The sequence below is a fragment of the Pezoporus occidentalis genome, unplaced genomic scaffold (assembly GCF_034315485.1).
Source record: "Pezoporus occidentalis ecotype Australia unplaced genomic scaffold, CSIRO_AGI_Poc_V1 ctg250, whole genome shotgun sequence".
Classification (NCBI taxonomy): domain Eukaryota; kingdom Metazoa; phylum Chordata; class Aves; order Psittaciformes; family Psittacidae; genus Pezoporus; species Pezoporus occidentalis.
Genome location: NW_026914395.1, coordinates 1,213,979 through 1,228,207, shown reverse-complemented (window position 1 = coordinate 1,228,207; position 14,229 = coordinate 1,213,979). Strand labels below are relative to the sequence as shown.

Genomic DNA, 14,229 nt, shown 5'->3' with positions numbered 1-14,229 from the left:
CACTACCTCTTCATCGGCACCCTCAACCCGGGGCTGCAGCGCCTGGCGCGCGGCGACGCCGGCCTCGGTACGTGCGCGCGCGGGGGGACGGGGACGACACTCGGGAGCGCGCCCGGCCCGCGCTGACGCTGTCCCCGTGTCCCGTCCCCCCCCGCCGCAGTGAGCACCTACACCAACGCCTTCGCCTTCACCCAGCTCTGCGGGGTGCTCTGCGCGCCCTGGAACGGACTCATCCTCGACCGGCACAAGCGCGGCAAGGCCCCGCACCCCGACGGTAACCGCCCCCGTCCCGGCGCTGCCACCCCCCCCCCCCCCCCCCCGTGTCCCCGGTTAGGCCGAGCCCTGACGCCGCGGTCCCGCAGGAGCCCTGGGGGCGCTGGCTGACCTGCAGGCGTCGGTGCTGTCGCTGGTGGTGACCGTGGTGCTGGGCCTGCTCTTCTCCATCGCCGCGGCCGTGCCCGTGCTGCCCGTCCAGTTCGGCACCTTCGTGCTGCAGGTGCTCAGCCGCTCCTTCCTCTACGGCGGCAACGCCGCCTTCCTCGCCATCGCGTGAGTGCGGGCACCAGCGGCGCATGGGCACCAAGGGGTGGTGGGGGGCAGCATGGGTGGCGGCAGGGGACAGGGTAGGGGTGGCAGGGGAGAGGGTGATGGGGTCACTGGGATGATGGGGAATAGTGGCAGGGTTGGAGGGGTGGCAGGGGACAGAGTGTTGGGGTCACCGTGGGGGTGGTGGGGCCAGGGAGGGGGTGTCAGGGTGCCGTGGTTCACGGTGACGCGGCGCGTGGCGGCGCAGGTTCCCCCCGCAGCACTTCGGGAAGCTCTATGGCCTGGCCATGGCGCTGTCGGCGCTGGTGGCACTGCTGCAGTACCCCTGCGTGGCGCTGGTGCAGGGACCACTTCAAGGGGACCCCTTCTACGTGAGTGGCTGCCCGGGAGGGGTGGGGGTCCTGCCCCATAGGGAGGTGGAGGTCCTGTCTCATGGGGAATGGGTCTTGACCCATTGAGGGGTGGGGGTCCTGCCCCATAGGGAGGTGGAGGTCCTGTCTCATGGGGAATGGGTCTTGACCCATTGAGGGGTGGGGGTCCTGCCCCATAGAGAGACAGGGGTCCTGTCTCATGGGGAATGGGTCTTGCCCCATAGGGAGATGGGGGTCCTGTCTCATGGGGAATGGGTCTTGCCCCAGAGGGAGATGGGGGTCCTGTCTCATGGGGAATGGGTCTTGCCCCATGGAGGGGTGGGGGGCTGCCCCTTGGGTGGGTCCTGCCCCACAGGGAATGGGGGTCCTGCACCAAGCACTGGGGACCGGGGGGGTCTGTGAGGCTGGCCCAGGGCACCCCTAGGGTAGGGTGAGCACCCCTGACCCTGTGCCCTGACCCGCACAGGTGAACCTGGGGCTCATTGCCGTGGTGCTCCTGGCCTTCGTCAGCCCCGTGGTGGTGGCCCGCGAGTGCCGACACCAAGCCAAGGAGCTGGGGGCTGCTGGCACCCCCCTGGCAGCAGCCCCCGGCACCGAGACCCCAGAGGAGGCGACCCACTGAGCCTCGCACCCCAAAACCCTGTTTTCTATTGGACTTGGGGGAGCTCTGCCCCAGGCTGGGGTGCATTTGGGGGGGAATAAATATCGACGACCCCTCTGCTCACTGGGCAGCACCTCCCACTCCTGGGACTTCTCCAGTGTCTGCTATGGGGTTGGGCATCCGCTGCCCCCAGACCCCTCATGACCCCTCCCCAGCACGGCTTGGAGACTGGGTGCAGTGAGCCAAAGGTTTATTGGGGTGGGGGGTGCAGCCCCCGGTGTGGGGCTGGGGGAGCAGGGGGGTGCTGGGGTCACTGGAGGGCTCAGCACTCTTCCAGGGGGCTCAGCCCTGGCACCCAGCAGCACCCACTGACCCAGGAAGCAGCCCCAGCCCTCCCGGCCACCCTGGGTGGAGATGTGGGAGCCTCAGGGACCTGGGGAAGTGGTGGGGGCCCATGGGAAAGTGGCACCTCAGGGCTTGGGGCACCCTGGGGACATGGGCAGGGCTGGGACACGCAGTGATGGGCACTGGAACACAGGGACACGGCTGGGGCACCCAGGGTGGGCACCGGGGTCAGATGGGGCAGTTGGAGCTTCTTGGGGGTCCCAATGAGTCCTGGGCACCGTGGCCCCAGTGCAAACCTTGGGTGGCCCCTATGGGACACCCCTGGAGCCCAGGGTCCTCCCCACATCCCTGTGCCTGGTGCTAGTGGCCGAGGGAGAAGGTGCCAGAGTCCGTGGATTGCTTGTCCCGGGGGCAGAGGCCCAGCCCCCCGGGGGCCGGCGCCGTGGGGCTGCCCGGGGACTGCGCCATGTCTGCCTCTGGCACCTGGGGGGCAGCGCGTGGGCCTGGGTTAGTCCCTGCCCCATGGCCAGGGCACCGCAGGGGTCAGAGGCACTGCCTGAGCGTGTACCTCCCATCCAGCCCCACACATCCCCCTGTGTGGCCTGACCCAGCCCCATGGCAGCCCCAGCCCCACTGACCTCCTCGAACTTGCGGGCCTTGTAGTGCTCAGCTCCCTTCAGGAAGTTGAGCAGGATGATGTCGCACAGCACCGTGCCCTGGGGTGGTAGTGTTGGGGTGGGGGGGGGGCGCTATGGGGCACCCGCTGACACCCCACAGCCCCCCATGGAGCCAGGCTGGGGCTCTGCTGTGTCTGCACACTGCATGTCTGTGGGGTTCTTCTCCACCACCCCTCCCGATCACTATGGGGCATCACCGCCACCCTGCCCCACACCTATGAGGTGCTCAGGGCATCTCCCAGGCCCCCTCTTATGCACAGGGGGGCTCCCCCCACCACCCAGGGAGATGCTGCCACGAAGGGGCTGAGAACGGCCACAACTCACCACACCGATGGAGGTGAACGCTGCCACCGTGTTGATGAGGGTGGGGATGATGCCGAACTTCCCGGCCTGGGGGTGCAGAGATCCCGTTGGTGGGGGGCTCCAACCCCCCCCAGCCCTCCCCATGGCCTCCCTGGCCCAACACGCACATGGCCGTACACCAGCACGTCAAAGCGGATGCCGAAGGCTTTGGTGAGGGTGCGGCGCTCGGGGCCGTCCTGGCAGTGGTGGTACCGGGCATGCCTGCGTGGGGACACGGCCGTGGGGCACACGTGTGGCACTCACGCGTTCCGGCGCCGGCCCGTGCCGTACCTGAAGTTGTAGCCGGTGGCGTGGGACAGCCCGTCCAGGCGGGTGAAGGAGTAGTGGGGCAGGCAGCGCTCTCCACCGCGGTCCAGGTCGCAAACCCACCCGATCTTGATGGCCAGCACCCCCCCCTGCGCCACCGCGCGGGGCCAGCATCACCCCATGGGTGTCCATGCAGACCCATGGCCCTCACCCCTGTGTCCCCCAAGACATCTCTGTGTCTCCATGTCTCTCTGTCCTCCATCCCATATCCTGTGTCCTCCATCCCAAACCCTGTGTACCCACACCCGTGTTCCTCTGTGACCCCATGTCCCAATGTCCTCACATCCAACTCCCTACATCCCACATCCCTGTGTCCCTGTATCCCGCATCCCACGTCCCCATGCCCTTATGTCCCACTTCCCCATGTGTCTCATGTCCCCACATCCCTCATCCCTGTGTCCCCATGTCCCCTGCCCCAAACCCCTGTATCCCTGCATCCCACATCCCTGTGTCCCCACACCCTATGTTCCTCTGTCCCATATCCTCATGCCCACCCGCCATGTCCCCACATCCTCCATCCCACATACCCGTGTCCCCATATCCCGCGTCTTTGTGACCCCACGCCCCACTCGCTGTGCCCTGTGGCCCGTGTCCCCCTGCCCCACGGCCCCGGCGCGGCTCACGGTGGAGGCCAGCGTGCGGAAGTCCTGCCCCGCGAGCCGCACCACGTCCCCGAGGCGCAGGATGGGGCAGAGCGGTTGGAGCTGCGGGTGGAAGCGGCAGCGCCCCAGGTCCCCCCCGGCGCCGGGCGGGGGGAGGTTGGCCCTGGGGGGGACGCGGCCGTGAGGCGGCGCCGGGGGGGTGGCTCCGCGGCCCGGCCCGGCCCCTGGGCACCCACTTCTCGAAGCCGAAGAGTGGGAAGCGGATGCTGTTCTTGATGAAGAGGGTGAAGTTCTCGGCCTCCAGCATGATGGGGCTGGGGGGGACAACGGGGTGGCCCTGGGCACGCGGCGGGGGCACACGCACCCCCGTGCACCCCGTGTCCCCCCGCGTCCCCGTCACTCACACGTCCACCGTGTCCACCTCGGGCGGGCACCAGCCCCGGATCTCGCAGGTGCGCAGGGTCTCGTTGTAGGGCACGCACCGGCCGGTGAGCAGCCCTGCGGAGCACCCATAGGTGCGCTGAGCCGGCGGTCTCAGCCCCAGCACCCATGGGTGCACGGAGGGAGGCGGCCTCAGCCCATGGGTGCGCTGAGCGGGCTGTCCTCGGCTCCCCGTCCCTCACCGCTGCCGCTGGTGGGGCTCCTGTCGCGGCAGTCGCGGTCGCTGCGGCACCGGAACGCGGCTTCGCTCTGTGGGGCGGTGATGAGCGGGGGGGGGCGCTGTCACCCCAATGCCGCCCCCCCTCTGCCCCCGCAGCCCCGCACCTCGGGGCAGAGCCCCTGCGCCTGCTGCTCCGTCAGGATCTGCTTGGTGACCACCACGAACACGGAGGTGCCCTGCGGGGACGGCACCGTTACCCCCAGTGCCCGGGGAAAGGGGGGGGTGCGGGGTGGGGTGGGATGGGGGGGTCCCGCGGCCTCACCTGGGGGGGGGTGACGTAGTCGGCCGTGTCCAGCACGCGCCCCGCATAGCTCCCGATGCCCTTCACCTTGGTGACCACCGAGGACTCGATGACGGTGTCCCGCACCTGGTAGGCTTTCTCATGGAGGAACACCCAGCTGGGACAGCACCCGCGGGGACGGTGACGGCGGGGACGGGCTCCCCGGCACCCCCCGACAGCCCCCGGCAACCCCCGACATCCCCCGGCACCCCCCGACAGCCGCCGGCACCCCCCGACAGCCGCCGGCGCCTTCCGGCAACCCCGGCACGAGTGGCGCAGGGTGCCCCCGACAGGCGCTTGTCACCCGCCCGTGACCTGACGTGGCCGCTGTCACCGCCCGGGGAGCCCCGCTCTGACCCCGTCACCGTCCCCGCTCTCCCGGCTGGCCCCACGGTGGCACCCGCACTGTCACACCTCGTGTCCCCGCGCTGTCGCACGTGTCCCCGCGCTGCCCGGCCCTCCTCCGCCCTGTCCCCGGAGCCCCCCGGGGTCTCACCCGATGAAGTAGGCGAGGATGAGGAGCTGCACGGCGCGGTGCGTGGCGCCCACCACCCAGCTCCTCACCACCACCGACTTGGGCGTCTCGTACGAGAAGAATTGCATCGCCCAGGGCGGGCAGCGGCGCGGGGCCGGCATCGGGGTGCGGGCAGGGACAGGGGACGGGCAGAAAGGGGGTGATGAGGTGGGACGGGCAGGGGACAGGCAGCGAGGGCGGTGTTCAGGCTGTGGGAGCGGGGATGTGGGCAGGGCACGAGCGGGCAGCAGTACAGGCAGCGAGAAGGGTGGTGCAGGCGGGGTAGGCAGCGGAGCGGGCAGGGGTCAGGCGGGGGGTGATGGACGGGCTGTGCCGGCAGCGAGAGGGGTAATGCGGGCAGGGTACGGGCAGGGTACGGGCAGCGGGGCTGGTGCCGAGGCTGCGCGGGCAGGGAGCGGTGCTGCGGGCAGGGTGCAGGCAGCAGCGGCTGGTGCGGGCAGCTCGGGGCGGGACGGGGCGGGGCGGGGCGGGGGCGGGGTCACGGCCGGGGGGGGGGGGATGAGGGGCAGGCGGGGTTCGGGGGGGGGACACCCCCGTGTGTGTACCCGAGCTGGGTCCGGGATGGGGGTGCTGGGGGCGGCGGTGCTGATGTGGGGGTGCCCGGTTTGGGCTGCTCCCCCCCCCCCCCGGTGTTTCTCGGGTGTCCCACTGAGGGCGTCACATTGGGGTGCCGGTTTGGGGGTGCCAGGTCTGTGGGTGCAGGGTTAAGGTGCCCAGTTTGGGGGGTGCCGGTTTGGGGGTGTTCCATTGGGGGTTCCCAGTCTGTGGGTGCCCCATTGAGGGGTGCCTGGTCTGAGGTACCCCACTGTGGGTTCCCGGTCTATGGGTGGCCCCACTAGGGGGTGCCGGTTTGGGGTGCCCGGCTGCGGGGTGCCCCATTGGGGGGTGCCGGTTTGAGGTGCCCCATTGGGGTTCCCGGTCTGTGAGTGCCAGTCTATGGGTGCCCCACTGGGGGGTGCCCCACGGGGGGTTCCCGGTCTATGGGTGGCCCCACTGTGGGGTGCCGGTTTGGGGTGCCCGGCTGCTGGGTGCCCCATTAGAGGGTGCCGGTTTGAGGTGCCCCATTGGCGGGGTGCCCCACTGGGGCTTCCCGGTCTATGGGTGCCCCATTGAGGGGTGCCGGTTTGGGGTGCCCTGTTTGGGGGGTGCCCCATTGGCGGGTGCCGGTTTGGGGTGCCCGGTTGGGGGTTGCCCCATTGGGGGTGCTCCATTAGGGGGTGCCCGGTTGGGGGGTGCCGGTCTGTGGGTTCCCCATGGGGGAGCCCGGTCCGCCCGGGGCTGACCGTCAACTCTATGGTACCGGGCGTGGCAGGCGCGGCCGGGCGGAGCGGCCGCTCTACCCAGCTCCTCGACCAGCTCTATGGCAGGGCGGGCGCCGAGCGCCGCGTCCTCTCTAGGCGGAGTCCTCCGGGCGCTCTATGGTCTCGCCCCGTTGCCTGGACAGCGCGGTCCTCCGGCAGCGGCGGCCAGAGCGGCTCCTCTCTATGGCGGAAGTGGGGGTGACTTCCGGCGGCAGCGGCGGCCCCGGGGGAGGCTCCGCGTGAGGTTCGTGTTGCGCAGGCGGGAAAGTGGCGGCGGTGCGGGGGGGGGGGAGGGGAGCACCGGGGGGGGGGGGGGAGGAACCGGGAGGGGGGAGGAGGGAGGGGGGGAAACCCGTGGGGGGGGGGAGGGGTAGGCGCGGGGGTGGGGGCCCGGGCATGGGGGGTGAGGCCATGATGGGGGGGGGGGGGGGTGCGGGGGGGGGGTTGAGGTGCGGGGGTGGCACCGGGAGGGGAAGGGCCGGAATGGAGGGGACCGGGGGTGGGGGCGGCACCGGTGATGGGGTGCGGGGGGGGGGGGGCGGGCCCGGTCCGTGGCTGCCCTGGGGCAGGAAGCGGGGCCGGGGGTGTCCGGTCCCCCCCCATCAGAGCGGGTCGGGGGGTCGCGGTCGGGCTCGGGCCCTGCGGAGCCGGGATCCATCCTCCCCCCGCTCCCGCCCCCCCAGCTGCCGGGAGATGCCAGCGCGGGGTAGGCACTGACGGCTCCACGAGCCCCCGGTCCCGGCGCCCGCCATGGCCGACACGCTGGAGTTCAACGAGATCTACCAGGAGGTGAAGGGCTCCATGGTGAGCGCCCGGGGTGCGGCTGGGAACGGAGCTGCAGCAGCTCCCGCGCCCCCCGTGCCTGCTGCGGGGGCTCCGTGGGGCTGGCGCTGGGGCCCAGGGGACGGGGTGGGTGCTGCCGGGTCCCCTGTAACGCAGTGGGGCCTGGGGACAACAAGGGGGGTGCTGAGGGGTGCAGGGCTGGGTTAGGGGGCGCTGCGGTGACAGGGCCGGGGCTCTGCCCCACAGAACGATGGGCGGCTGCGGCTGAGCCGCCAGGGCGTCATCTTCAAGAACAGCAAGACGGGGAAGGTGGACAACATCCAGGCCTCGGAGCTGGCCGAGGGCGTGTGGCGGCGCGTGGCGCTGGGCCACGGCCTCAGGCTGCTCACCAAGAACGGCCACGTCTACAAGTACGACGGGTTCCGGGAGTCGGTGAGTGCCCGGCCCCAGGGGCAGCTCCTCGGGCCCCAGGCCCGTGTGCTGGGTCATGCCCCGGCCCCAGGTGGCAGCAGCCCGTGTGTGGTGGTTTCTGACGCCCCCTCCTTCTGCCCCATCCCAGGAGTTCGATAAGCTCTCGGATTTCTTCAAGGCCCACTATTGCCTGGAGCTGACCGAGAAGGATCTGTGTGTGAAGGGCTGGAACTGGGGCACGGTCAGGTTTGGAGGTGAGTCCTGCTGGAGGGCTCCCACCGGCGTGGCTGTGCCTGCAGTGCCTCAGGCAGCCACCTGCTAGCTTGGGGTGTCCTGGGGACAGTGGAGATGGTGGCAGGATGGAGCCTGGGAGAGCAGGAGATGGCAGATCCAGGGGAGGCAGGGGAGGGGATTCCCTGCAGCAGGGAATGCTCTGTGTAAAGGGAAAGTCAGGGTGGGAGCTGCGAGGTCTGGCAGGTTCTGGGGGAGCCACGGGAGCTGGTGGCCCAGCCCTGTGCCTGGGACCAAGGGAAGATGGGAACAGATGGTTCCTTCCTGTTCATGCCTGATCAGCGCCCATCCCCGGGGCTGCAGCCAGGAGGAGGAAGCCTGGAGATGAGGCAGGGAATGCAGGGGTGATGCAAGCAGGAGAGGAGGGCCAGTGCTGGTGATGGGTCTGGGGCCGCAGTGGGTCAGGTCCCGCTGTGATGGGCGCGTCCCCCGGCGCAGGGCAGCTCCTGTCCTTTGACATCGGGGAGCAGCCGGTGTTCGAGATCCCGCTGAGCAACGTGTCCCAGTGCACCACGGGCAAGAACGAGGTGACGCTGGAGTTCCACCAGAACGATGACGCCGACGTCTCGCTCATGGAGGTTCGCTTCTACGTGCCCCCAACCCAGGAGGACGGCGTGGACCCGGTGGAGGTGAGGGGGCTGTGGGGCTGCTCCGGGGCCACACTGGGGCCAGCTGGGTCCCTCCTCCCCACCACAGCTCCGTCCCCTCGCAGGCCTTCGCCCAGAACGTGCTCTCCAAGGCGGATGTGATTCAGGCCACGGGCGATGCCATCTGCATCTTCCGGGAGCTGCAGTGCTTGACGCCGCGCGGGCGCTACGACATCCGCATCTACCCCACGTTCCTGCACCTGCATGGCAAGACCTTCGACTACAAGATCCCCTACACCACGGTGCTGCGCCTCTTCCTGCTCCCGCACAAGGACCAGCGGCAGATGTTCTTTGTGGTGAGGGGGGCACCGGGGCCTGCCCTGCCCCGGGGAGGGTGGCAACGGGGAGGTGCAGGGGAATCTCAGCTCCTCAACACCTCTTCTCTCCTCAGATCAGCCTGGACCCCCCGATAAAGCAAGGCCAGACCCGTTACCACTTCCTTATTCTGCTCTTCTCCAAGGATGAGGACATTTCCCTGACCCTCAACATGAATGAGTGAGCTCTTCTCCTGCCCGGCCCCTTCCTTGGGCTGGCTCTGGGGCAGCGGGAGGGAGGTGAGGGACCTGCTGTGTTCCTGCTCTCACCACGGCCTTGCGCCTGCACAGGGAGGAGGTGGAGAAACGCTTTGAGGGGCGGCTCACCAAGAACATGTCGGGGTCCCTCTACGAGATGGTCAGCAGGGTCATGAAGGCGCTGGTCAACCGCAAGATCACCGTGCCCGGGAACTTCCAGGGGTGAGGAACGCTGCTGCTGCCGGCCGAGGGACAGGGGGATGTGGGATCTTCCTGCTGTGAGGCAAGTGCCTCATAGGAACATAGCGTGGTTTGGGTTGAAGGGACCCCTTCCACTGGAGCAGCTTGCTCCAAGCCCCTGTGTCCAGCCTGGCCTTGAATGCTGCCAGGGGCAGCCACAGCTTCTCTGGGCACCCTGTGCCAGCGCCTCAGCACCCTCCCAGGGAAGAGCTTCTGCCTAAGAGCTCACCTCAGTCTCCCCTCAGGCAGGTTCAAGCCATTCCTCTTGGCCTGTCCCTCCAGGCCCTTGTCCCAAGCTCCTCTCCAGGTTTCCTGCAGCCCCTTCAGGCACTGGAGCTGCTCTCAGGTCTCCTCAGAGCCCAGCAGAGGGGCAGGATCCCCTCCTTGAGCTGCTGCTCACGCTCTGCTGCAGCCCAGCACACGGCGGAGGTTCTGGGCCCAAGCACTCACTGATGGCTCATGGGGAGCTCCTAGGATGGGAGAGCTGCTGCTCTGGGGGGCTGAGGCCACTGTTTGAGAGCCCTCCCTGGCCCTGGATCTGGCCCCTCTTTCTGTCCATTGCTGTGCTCGGAGGGCGCTGCGTGTGGGGCCAGGAGCAGCCACGGGGCTCTGAGGTGCCGGTCCCCCGTGGGTGCTCAGGGCGGGCCTCCCGCAGGCACTCGGGCGCGCAGTGCATCACCTGCTCGTACAAGGCGAGCTCGGGGCTGCTGTACCCGCTGGAGCGCGGGTTCATCTACGTGCACAAGCCGCCCGTGCACATCCGCTTCGACGAGATCAGCTTCGTCAACTTCGCCCGCGGCACCACCACCACCCGCTCCTTCGACTTCGAGATCGAGACCAAGCAGGGCACGCAGTACACCTTCAGCAGCATCGAGAGGTGGGTGCGGGTCAGGGCACGCTGCCCCAGGCTCTGCTCCCGGCCCTCACCCCCCTGTCCCGCAGGGAGGAGTACGGGAAGCTCTTCGACTTCGTCAATGCCAAGAAGCTGAACATCAAGAACCGCGGCCTGAAGGAGGTACCTGTCCCTGCAGAGCTGCAGCCCCTGCCAGCCTGGGTGCTCTCCCCTCTCGGTTCTGCTCCTTTGCCCTTCTCTTTTGTTAGTTTTCACCTCTCTCTTCTCTCCTTGCCCTTGTAGAGGAAAAAGGTCCGTGCGATACCCCTTCCTCTTTCTCCTCTTCCTCCTCCTGGTGCAGGTTTCCTCTGCATGGCCTGGTGGTGGCCCCTGTTAACCCAATAACTGCAGCATGGTGTGCAAAAGGGGCCCCCAGCTAACTCTGATAACTTTTCTACCTCTTCCTCTGGAGCCTTGCTGAGAGCAGGAGGTCCCTGTCCTCCCTGGTCCTTGCTCCTGGTCGCTGCTCCCAGTCCCTGCTGCAGTGCCCTGCATGGTTGGGGCCATGCCTGCATGGGACACTGGGGGCTGCAGTCCCCAGAGGGGTTGGAGCTGGGCCATGGGGAGGGCTCCTCACGCTGCTCGTCCTGCAGGGGATGAAGCAGAGCTATGATGAATACGCCGACTCGGACGAGGACCAGCACGACGCCTACTTGGAGAGGATGAAGGAGGAGGGCAAGATCCGGGAGGAGAACGCCAACGACAGCAGCGACGGCTCCGGGGAGGAGACGGGTGAGGGGCGCCGGGCTCTGGGTGCTCAGCTGGGGGGAAGCTGAGAGCTGACCCTGTGCTCTGCTTCCAGATGAGTCCTTCAACCCCGGGGAAGAGGACGATGATGTGGCGGAAGAGTGAGTAGGGGCTGGGCCAGTCTCTTGTGGGGGAAGCTTCTGGAAGGTGCTGTGCGGGGCTGCGAGCGCTGGGGATGCTGCAGCCAGCATCACTTTACACACCCCTGGGCCTCAGAGTGTGGGCTCGCTCTATCCTAATGACATTAGAGGGCTCTCAGGGGTTGGAGCAGCACTCAGGGCATCGGGTGGCTCCTGCTGAGGCGTCAGCAGCCAGAGCAGAGAGAGCAGTGGGAGGAGGCGGGGATGAGGCTGGGATGCAGCTTCGAGCTGGGGGAGGGAGGGTGAGAGGCTGCGCTGCACCGGGAGCAGAGCACAGCGAGCACCGAGTGTGCTGCAGGAGCGGGTCCAGCCGGGGGGAGGAGCTGCGGGAGCCGAAACCATGCAGGAGGTGGGGATGGAGCCGTGTTCCTGGAAGGAGGGTCCCTGGGGGCTGCTCAGCACCAGCACAGCAGCTTCGGCGCCGGAAGGCTCCCGCTTACGGGCTGCTGGAGGCGGGGGTTGCTGAGAGCAGGGCCTGGTGCCCCCGGTGCTGCTGCATCCCCCAGCCCTGTGCTGGGCCCCCAGGTTCGACAGCAACGCCTCGGCCACGTCCTCGAGCGGTGACGGCGACAGCGACCACGACGACAAGAAACCAGCCAAGAAAGCCAAGGTGGTGAAAGAGCGCAAGGCCCGCAGGAAACACCCAGAGGTGAGGGGCTGAGGCCCTGCTGCTGCTGCAGCCCAGCCGAGGCCATGCCACAGCCCCTGTGCTGCCCCCTCACCAGCTCCCACCTGCCGGGGCCCAGCCTGGCTCCGCTGCCTCCTGTGGAGGAGTCAGAGTGGTTTGGGTTGGAAGGGACCTTAGAGTTCCTCCAGCTCCACCCCCTGCCACGGGCAGGGACCCCTTCCACTGGAGCAGCTTGCTCCAAGCCCCTGGGTCCAACCTGGCCTTGAACACTGCCAGGGATGGGGCAGCCACAGCTTCTCTGGGCACCCTGTGCCAGCGCCTCAGCACTCTCACGGGGAAGAGCTTCTGCCTAAGAGCTCATCGCAGTCTCCCCTCTGGCAGGTTAAAGCCATTCCCCTTGGCCTGTCCCTACAGGCACCTGTCCAGAGCCCCTCTCCAGCTTTCCTGCAGCCCCTTTAGGCACTGGAGCTGCTCTCAGGTCTCCCCTTCAGGAGCCTTCTCTTGTCCAGGCTGACCCAGCCTGGCTCCAGAGCCTGGAACCTTTCCCAAAGGCCTGTCCTGTCCCTTTGTTTGTTGGGAGCCTGATCTCCCAAGAGCTGGCCCTTTGGTGGCTGTGGGGCGGCCCCACGTCCCCAGAGCTGCAGTGGGTGATGCTGGTTGAGCCTCTCACGCTGGTTCCCTCTGCTCTTGCCTCCCAGAGCAAGAAGGGGAAGGACCCAAACGCGCCGAAGCGGCCGATGTCTGCGTACATGCTGTGGCTGAACGCCAGCCGCGAGCGCATCAAGTCCGACCACCCTGGCATCAGCATCACAGACCTGTCCAAGAAGGCCGGGGAGCTCTGGAAAGCCATGTCCAAGGAGAAGAAAGAGGTGAGGGATGGGGTTCATGGGTTGGTCTGCTGGTGGGGGGAGCCAAGCCTGGCTCAGGATGGAGGATGGATGTGGGAGGGATGGATAAAGGGAAGGTAGACATGGGGAGGACAGAGAGGCCCTTGTTTGGTTGCCAGAACCTGGAGCTCCGTAGATGGGAGGTCAGGAAGGTTCCCATGGCTGTGGGGAGGTGATGGCTTGAGGCTGTTGGTTGAGCACAGGCTTGGTCCAAGGAGGGAGCACAAGAAAGGTGGGTGGTTTGAAGCTCTGTTGATGCCGGAGGAGGGAGCCATTCCCACCATTCCCATGTTCCTGTGGCAGGAGTGGGATCGCAAGGCAGAAGATGCCAGGAGGGACTATGAGAAGGCCATGAAGGAATACAGCGTGGGCAGCAAGGCGGAGAGCTCGAGGGCGTGAGTGCTGGGCTGGGGGAAGCTCCGTGGGGCTGGGCCGAGGGTCGGTGGTAACATCCCCTCCCTCCCACCGTGCACAGGGAGAGGTCCAAGAAGAAGAAGAAGAAGCAGGAGAAGCAGCTGAAGGGGAAAGCGGAGAGGAAAGGCACCAGCTCCAAGTCTCTGTCTTCTAGCAAGTCCTCGGCCAAGAGCTCGAACGAGAGCTTCAAGAGCAAAGAGTTTGTGTCCAGCGACGAGAGCTCCTCCGCCGAGAGCAAGAAGGAGGTGGGGTAGAGCTGGGGCAGCCCCTGCCTCTGGTGGGGACCCTCACCCCAGTCCTGCCATGGGGCTTGCCTGCAGGGCTGGGCAGGGTCCGCACTGGGGATGGCTTCTGTGTGCTACCTCCATGGTAGAAGATGGCTGACCCCGCCATCCCTGCTGTGTGTCCCCGCTGACGCCGCATCCTTGTCCCTTCCCGCAGGACTCAGAGGAGGAGGGAGCCCCCAGCCCCCGCCGCAGCTCCTCAGACTCCGCCTCAGGCTCCGATTGATCCATCCTTGACCCGGGGGGCTCCCAGACCGGGCGCCCACAGCGGGGACCAGCTCCAGGGCCCCCCCATGCCTTCCGGTGCCGGGTGTCCCAGGGGGGTCCCTCCCTCCCAGCCCCGCGGCTCTTTTGTAACTCTCGGCTGGTTCCTCGTTCCCTCCGTTGGGTTTTGTTGTTTTTTTGTATTTTGGGTCTGTTCCCGTGGAAACCGGGATTGAATAAAAAAACCCACCCAGGGTGGGAGCTTGGCTGCAGTGGCACAGCGGGGCGGGGGGGGCCTTCCCTCCTATTCCCATCCCCTTCTGCCCTCTTCCATCACCTTCCATCCCTTCCATTCCCTACTGTCCCCTTTTGCCCCTTTCCACCCCTTCCTTCTTATCCCTATCCATCATCTTCTGCCCCGTTCTGTTCCCTTTCATCCTTTTCCATCCTCTCATAGAACCATAGAGCAGTCAGGGTTGGAAAGGACCTTAAGATCATCCAGTTCTAACCCCCCTGCCATGGGCAGGGACACCTCACACTAAACCATGGCACCCAAGGCTC

At 67.5% G+C, this 14,229-nt stretch overlaps 3 protein-coding genes across 7 annotated transcripts; 2 read left to right on the top strand and 1 right to left on the bottom strand.

Moving 5' to 3' along the window:
* Positions 1-3: 3 nt before the first annotated feature.
* LOC134166085 (equilibrative nucleobase transporter 1-like) lies at positions 4-1,641 on the top strand (the record flags this gene model as incomplete). Its single annotated transcript, XM_062623388.1, has 5 exons — positions 4-67; positions 161-274; positions 363-549; positions 794-917; positions 1,384-1,641. Coding segments are annotated over 5 exons (645 nt in total), but the record flags the coding sequence as incomplete, so codon positions are not given.
* A 110-nt stretch (positions 1,642-1,751) lies between these two features.
* Positions 1,752-5,421, bottom strand: P2RX3 (purinergic receptor P2X 3). 3 transcript variants are annotated; one of them, XM_062623380.1, is made up of 12 exons: positions 5,249-5,421; positions 4,735-4,870; positions 4,577-4,648; positions 4,435-4,501; positions 4,216-4,309; positions 4,048-4,125; positions 3,833-3,974; positions 3,174-3,298; positions 3,011-3,104; positions 2,865-2,930; positions 2,502-2,579; positions 1,752-2,346 (listed from the first exon to the last, which is right to left on the bottom strand). In XM_062623380.1, the coding sequence occupies exons 1-12, from the start codon at positions 5,386-5,388 to the stop codon at positions 2,224-2,226; spliced, it is 1,215 nt and encodes a 404-aa protein (XP_062479364.1). In that variant the 5' UTR covers positions 5,389-5,421; the 3' UTR covers positions 1,752-2,223. The 3 variants fall into 3 exon arrangements, with proteins under 3 accessions (XP_062479364.1, XP_062479362.1, XP_062479363.1); XM_062623378.1 differs by having other exon boundaries at positions 1,752-2,579; XM_062623379.1 differs by having other exon boundaries at positions 1,752-2,579; positions 3,875-3,974.
* Positions 5,422-6,726: 1,305 nt separating this feature from the next.
* Positions 6,727-13,924, top strand: SSRP1 (structure specific recognition protein 1). Of its 3 annotated transcripts, none has more exons than XM_062623375.1 (17): positions 6,728-6,832; positions 7,272-7,392; positions 7,618-7,803; positions 7,931-8,036; positions 8,512-8,702; positions 8,786-9,016; positions 9,112-9,215; positions 9,326-9,454; positions 10,128-10,349; positions 10,415-10,487; positions 10,958-11,096; positions 11,167-11,212; positions 11,777-11,900; positions 12,578-12,748; positions 13,070-13,161; positions 13,242-13,425; positions 13,622-13,924. In XM_062623375.1, the coding sequence occupies exons 2-17, from the start codon at positions 7,339-7,341 to the stop codon at positions 13,688-13,690; spliced, it is 2,121 nt and encodes a 706-aa protein (XP_062479359.1). In that variant the 5' UTR covers positions 6,728-6,832; positions 7,272-7,338; the 3' UTR covers positions 13,691-13,924. The 3 variants fall into 3 exon arrangements, with proteins under 3 accessions (XP_062479361.1, XP_062479359.1, XP_062479360.1); XM_062623376.1 differs by having other exon boundaries at positions 6,799-6,864; XM_062623377.1 differs by lacking the exons at positions 13,070-13,161; positions 13,242-13,425; positions 13,622-13,924 and adding an exon at positions 12,970-13,026 and having other exon boundaries at positions 6,727-6,832.
* Positions 13,925-14,229: the final 305 nt, after the last annotated feature.

Coding starts and splice junctions, on each gene's coding strand:
- P2RX3 (XM_062623378.1), bottom strand. CDS start 5,388: ATGCCGGCCCCGCGCCGCTGCCCGCCCTGGGCGATGCAATTCTTCTCG. Junction 4,649..4,734: donor ACTACGTCACCCCCCCCCAG/GTGAGGCCGCGG, acceptor CCGTCCCCGCAG/GGCACCTCCGTGTTCGTGGT. Junction 2,931..3,010: donor ACGTGCTGGTGTACGGCCAT/GTGCGTGTTGGG, acceptor CTGCACCCCCAG/GCCGGGAAGTTCGGCATCAT.
- SSRP1 (XM_062623375.1), top strand. CDS start 7,339: ATGGCCGACACGCTGGAGTTCAACGAGATCTACCAGGAGGTGAAGGGC. Junction 7,804..7,930: donor ACGACGGGTTCCGGGAGTCG/GTGAGTGCCCGG, acceptor GCCCCATCCCAG/GAGTTCGATAAGCTCTCGGA. Junction 9,216..9,325: donor CTGACCCTCAACATGAATGA/GTGAGCTCTTCT, acceptor GCGCCTGCACAG/GGAGGAGGTGGAGAAACGCT.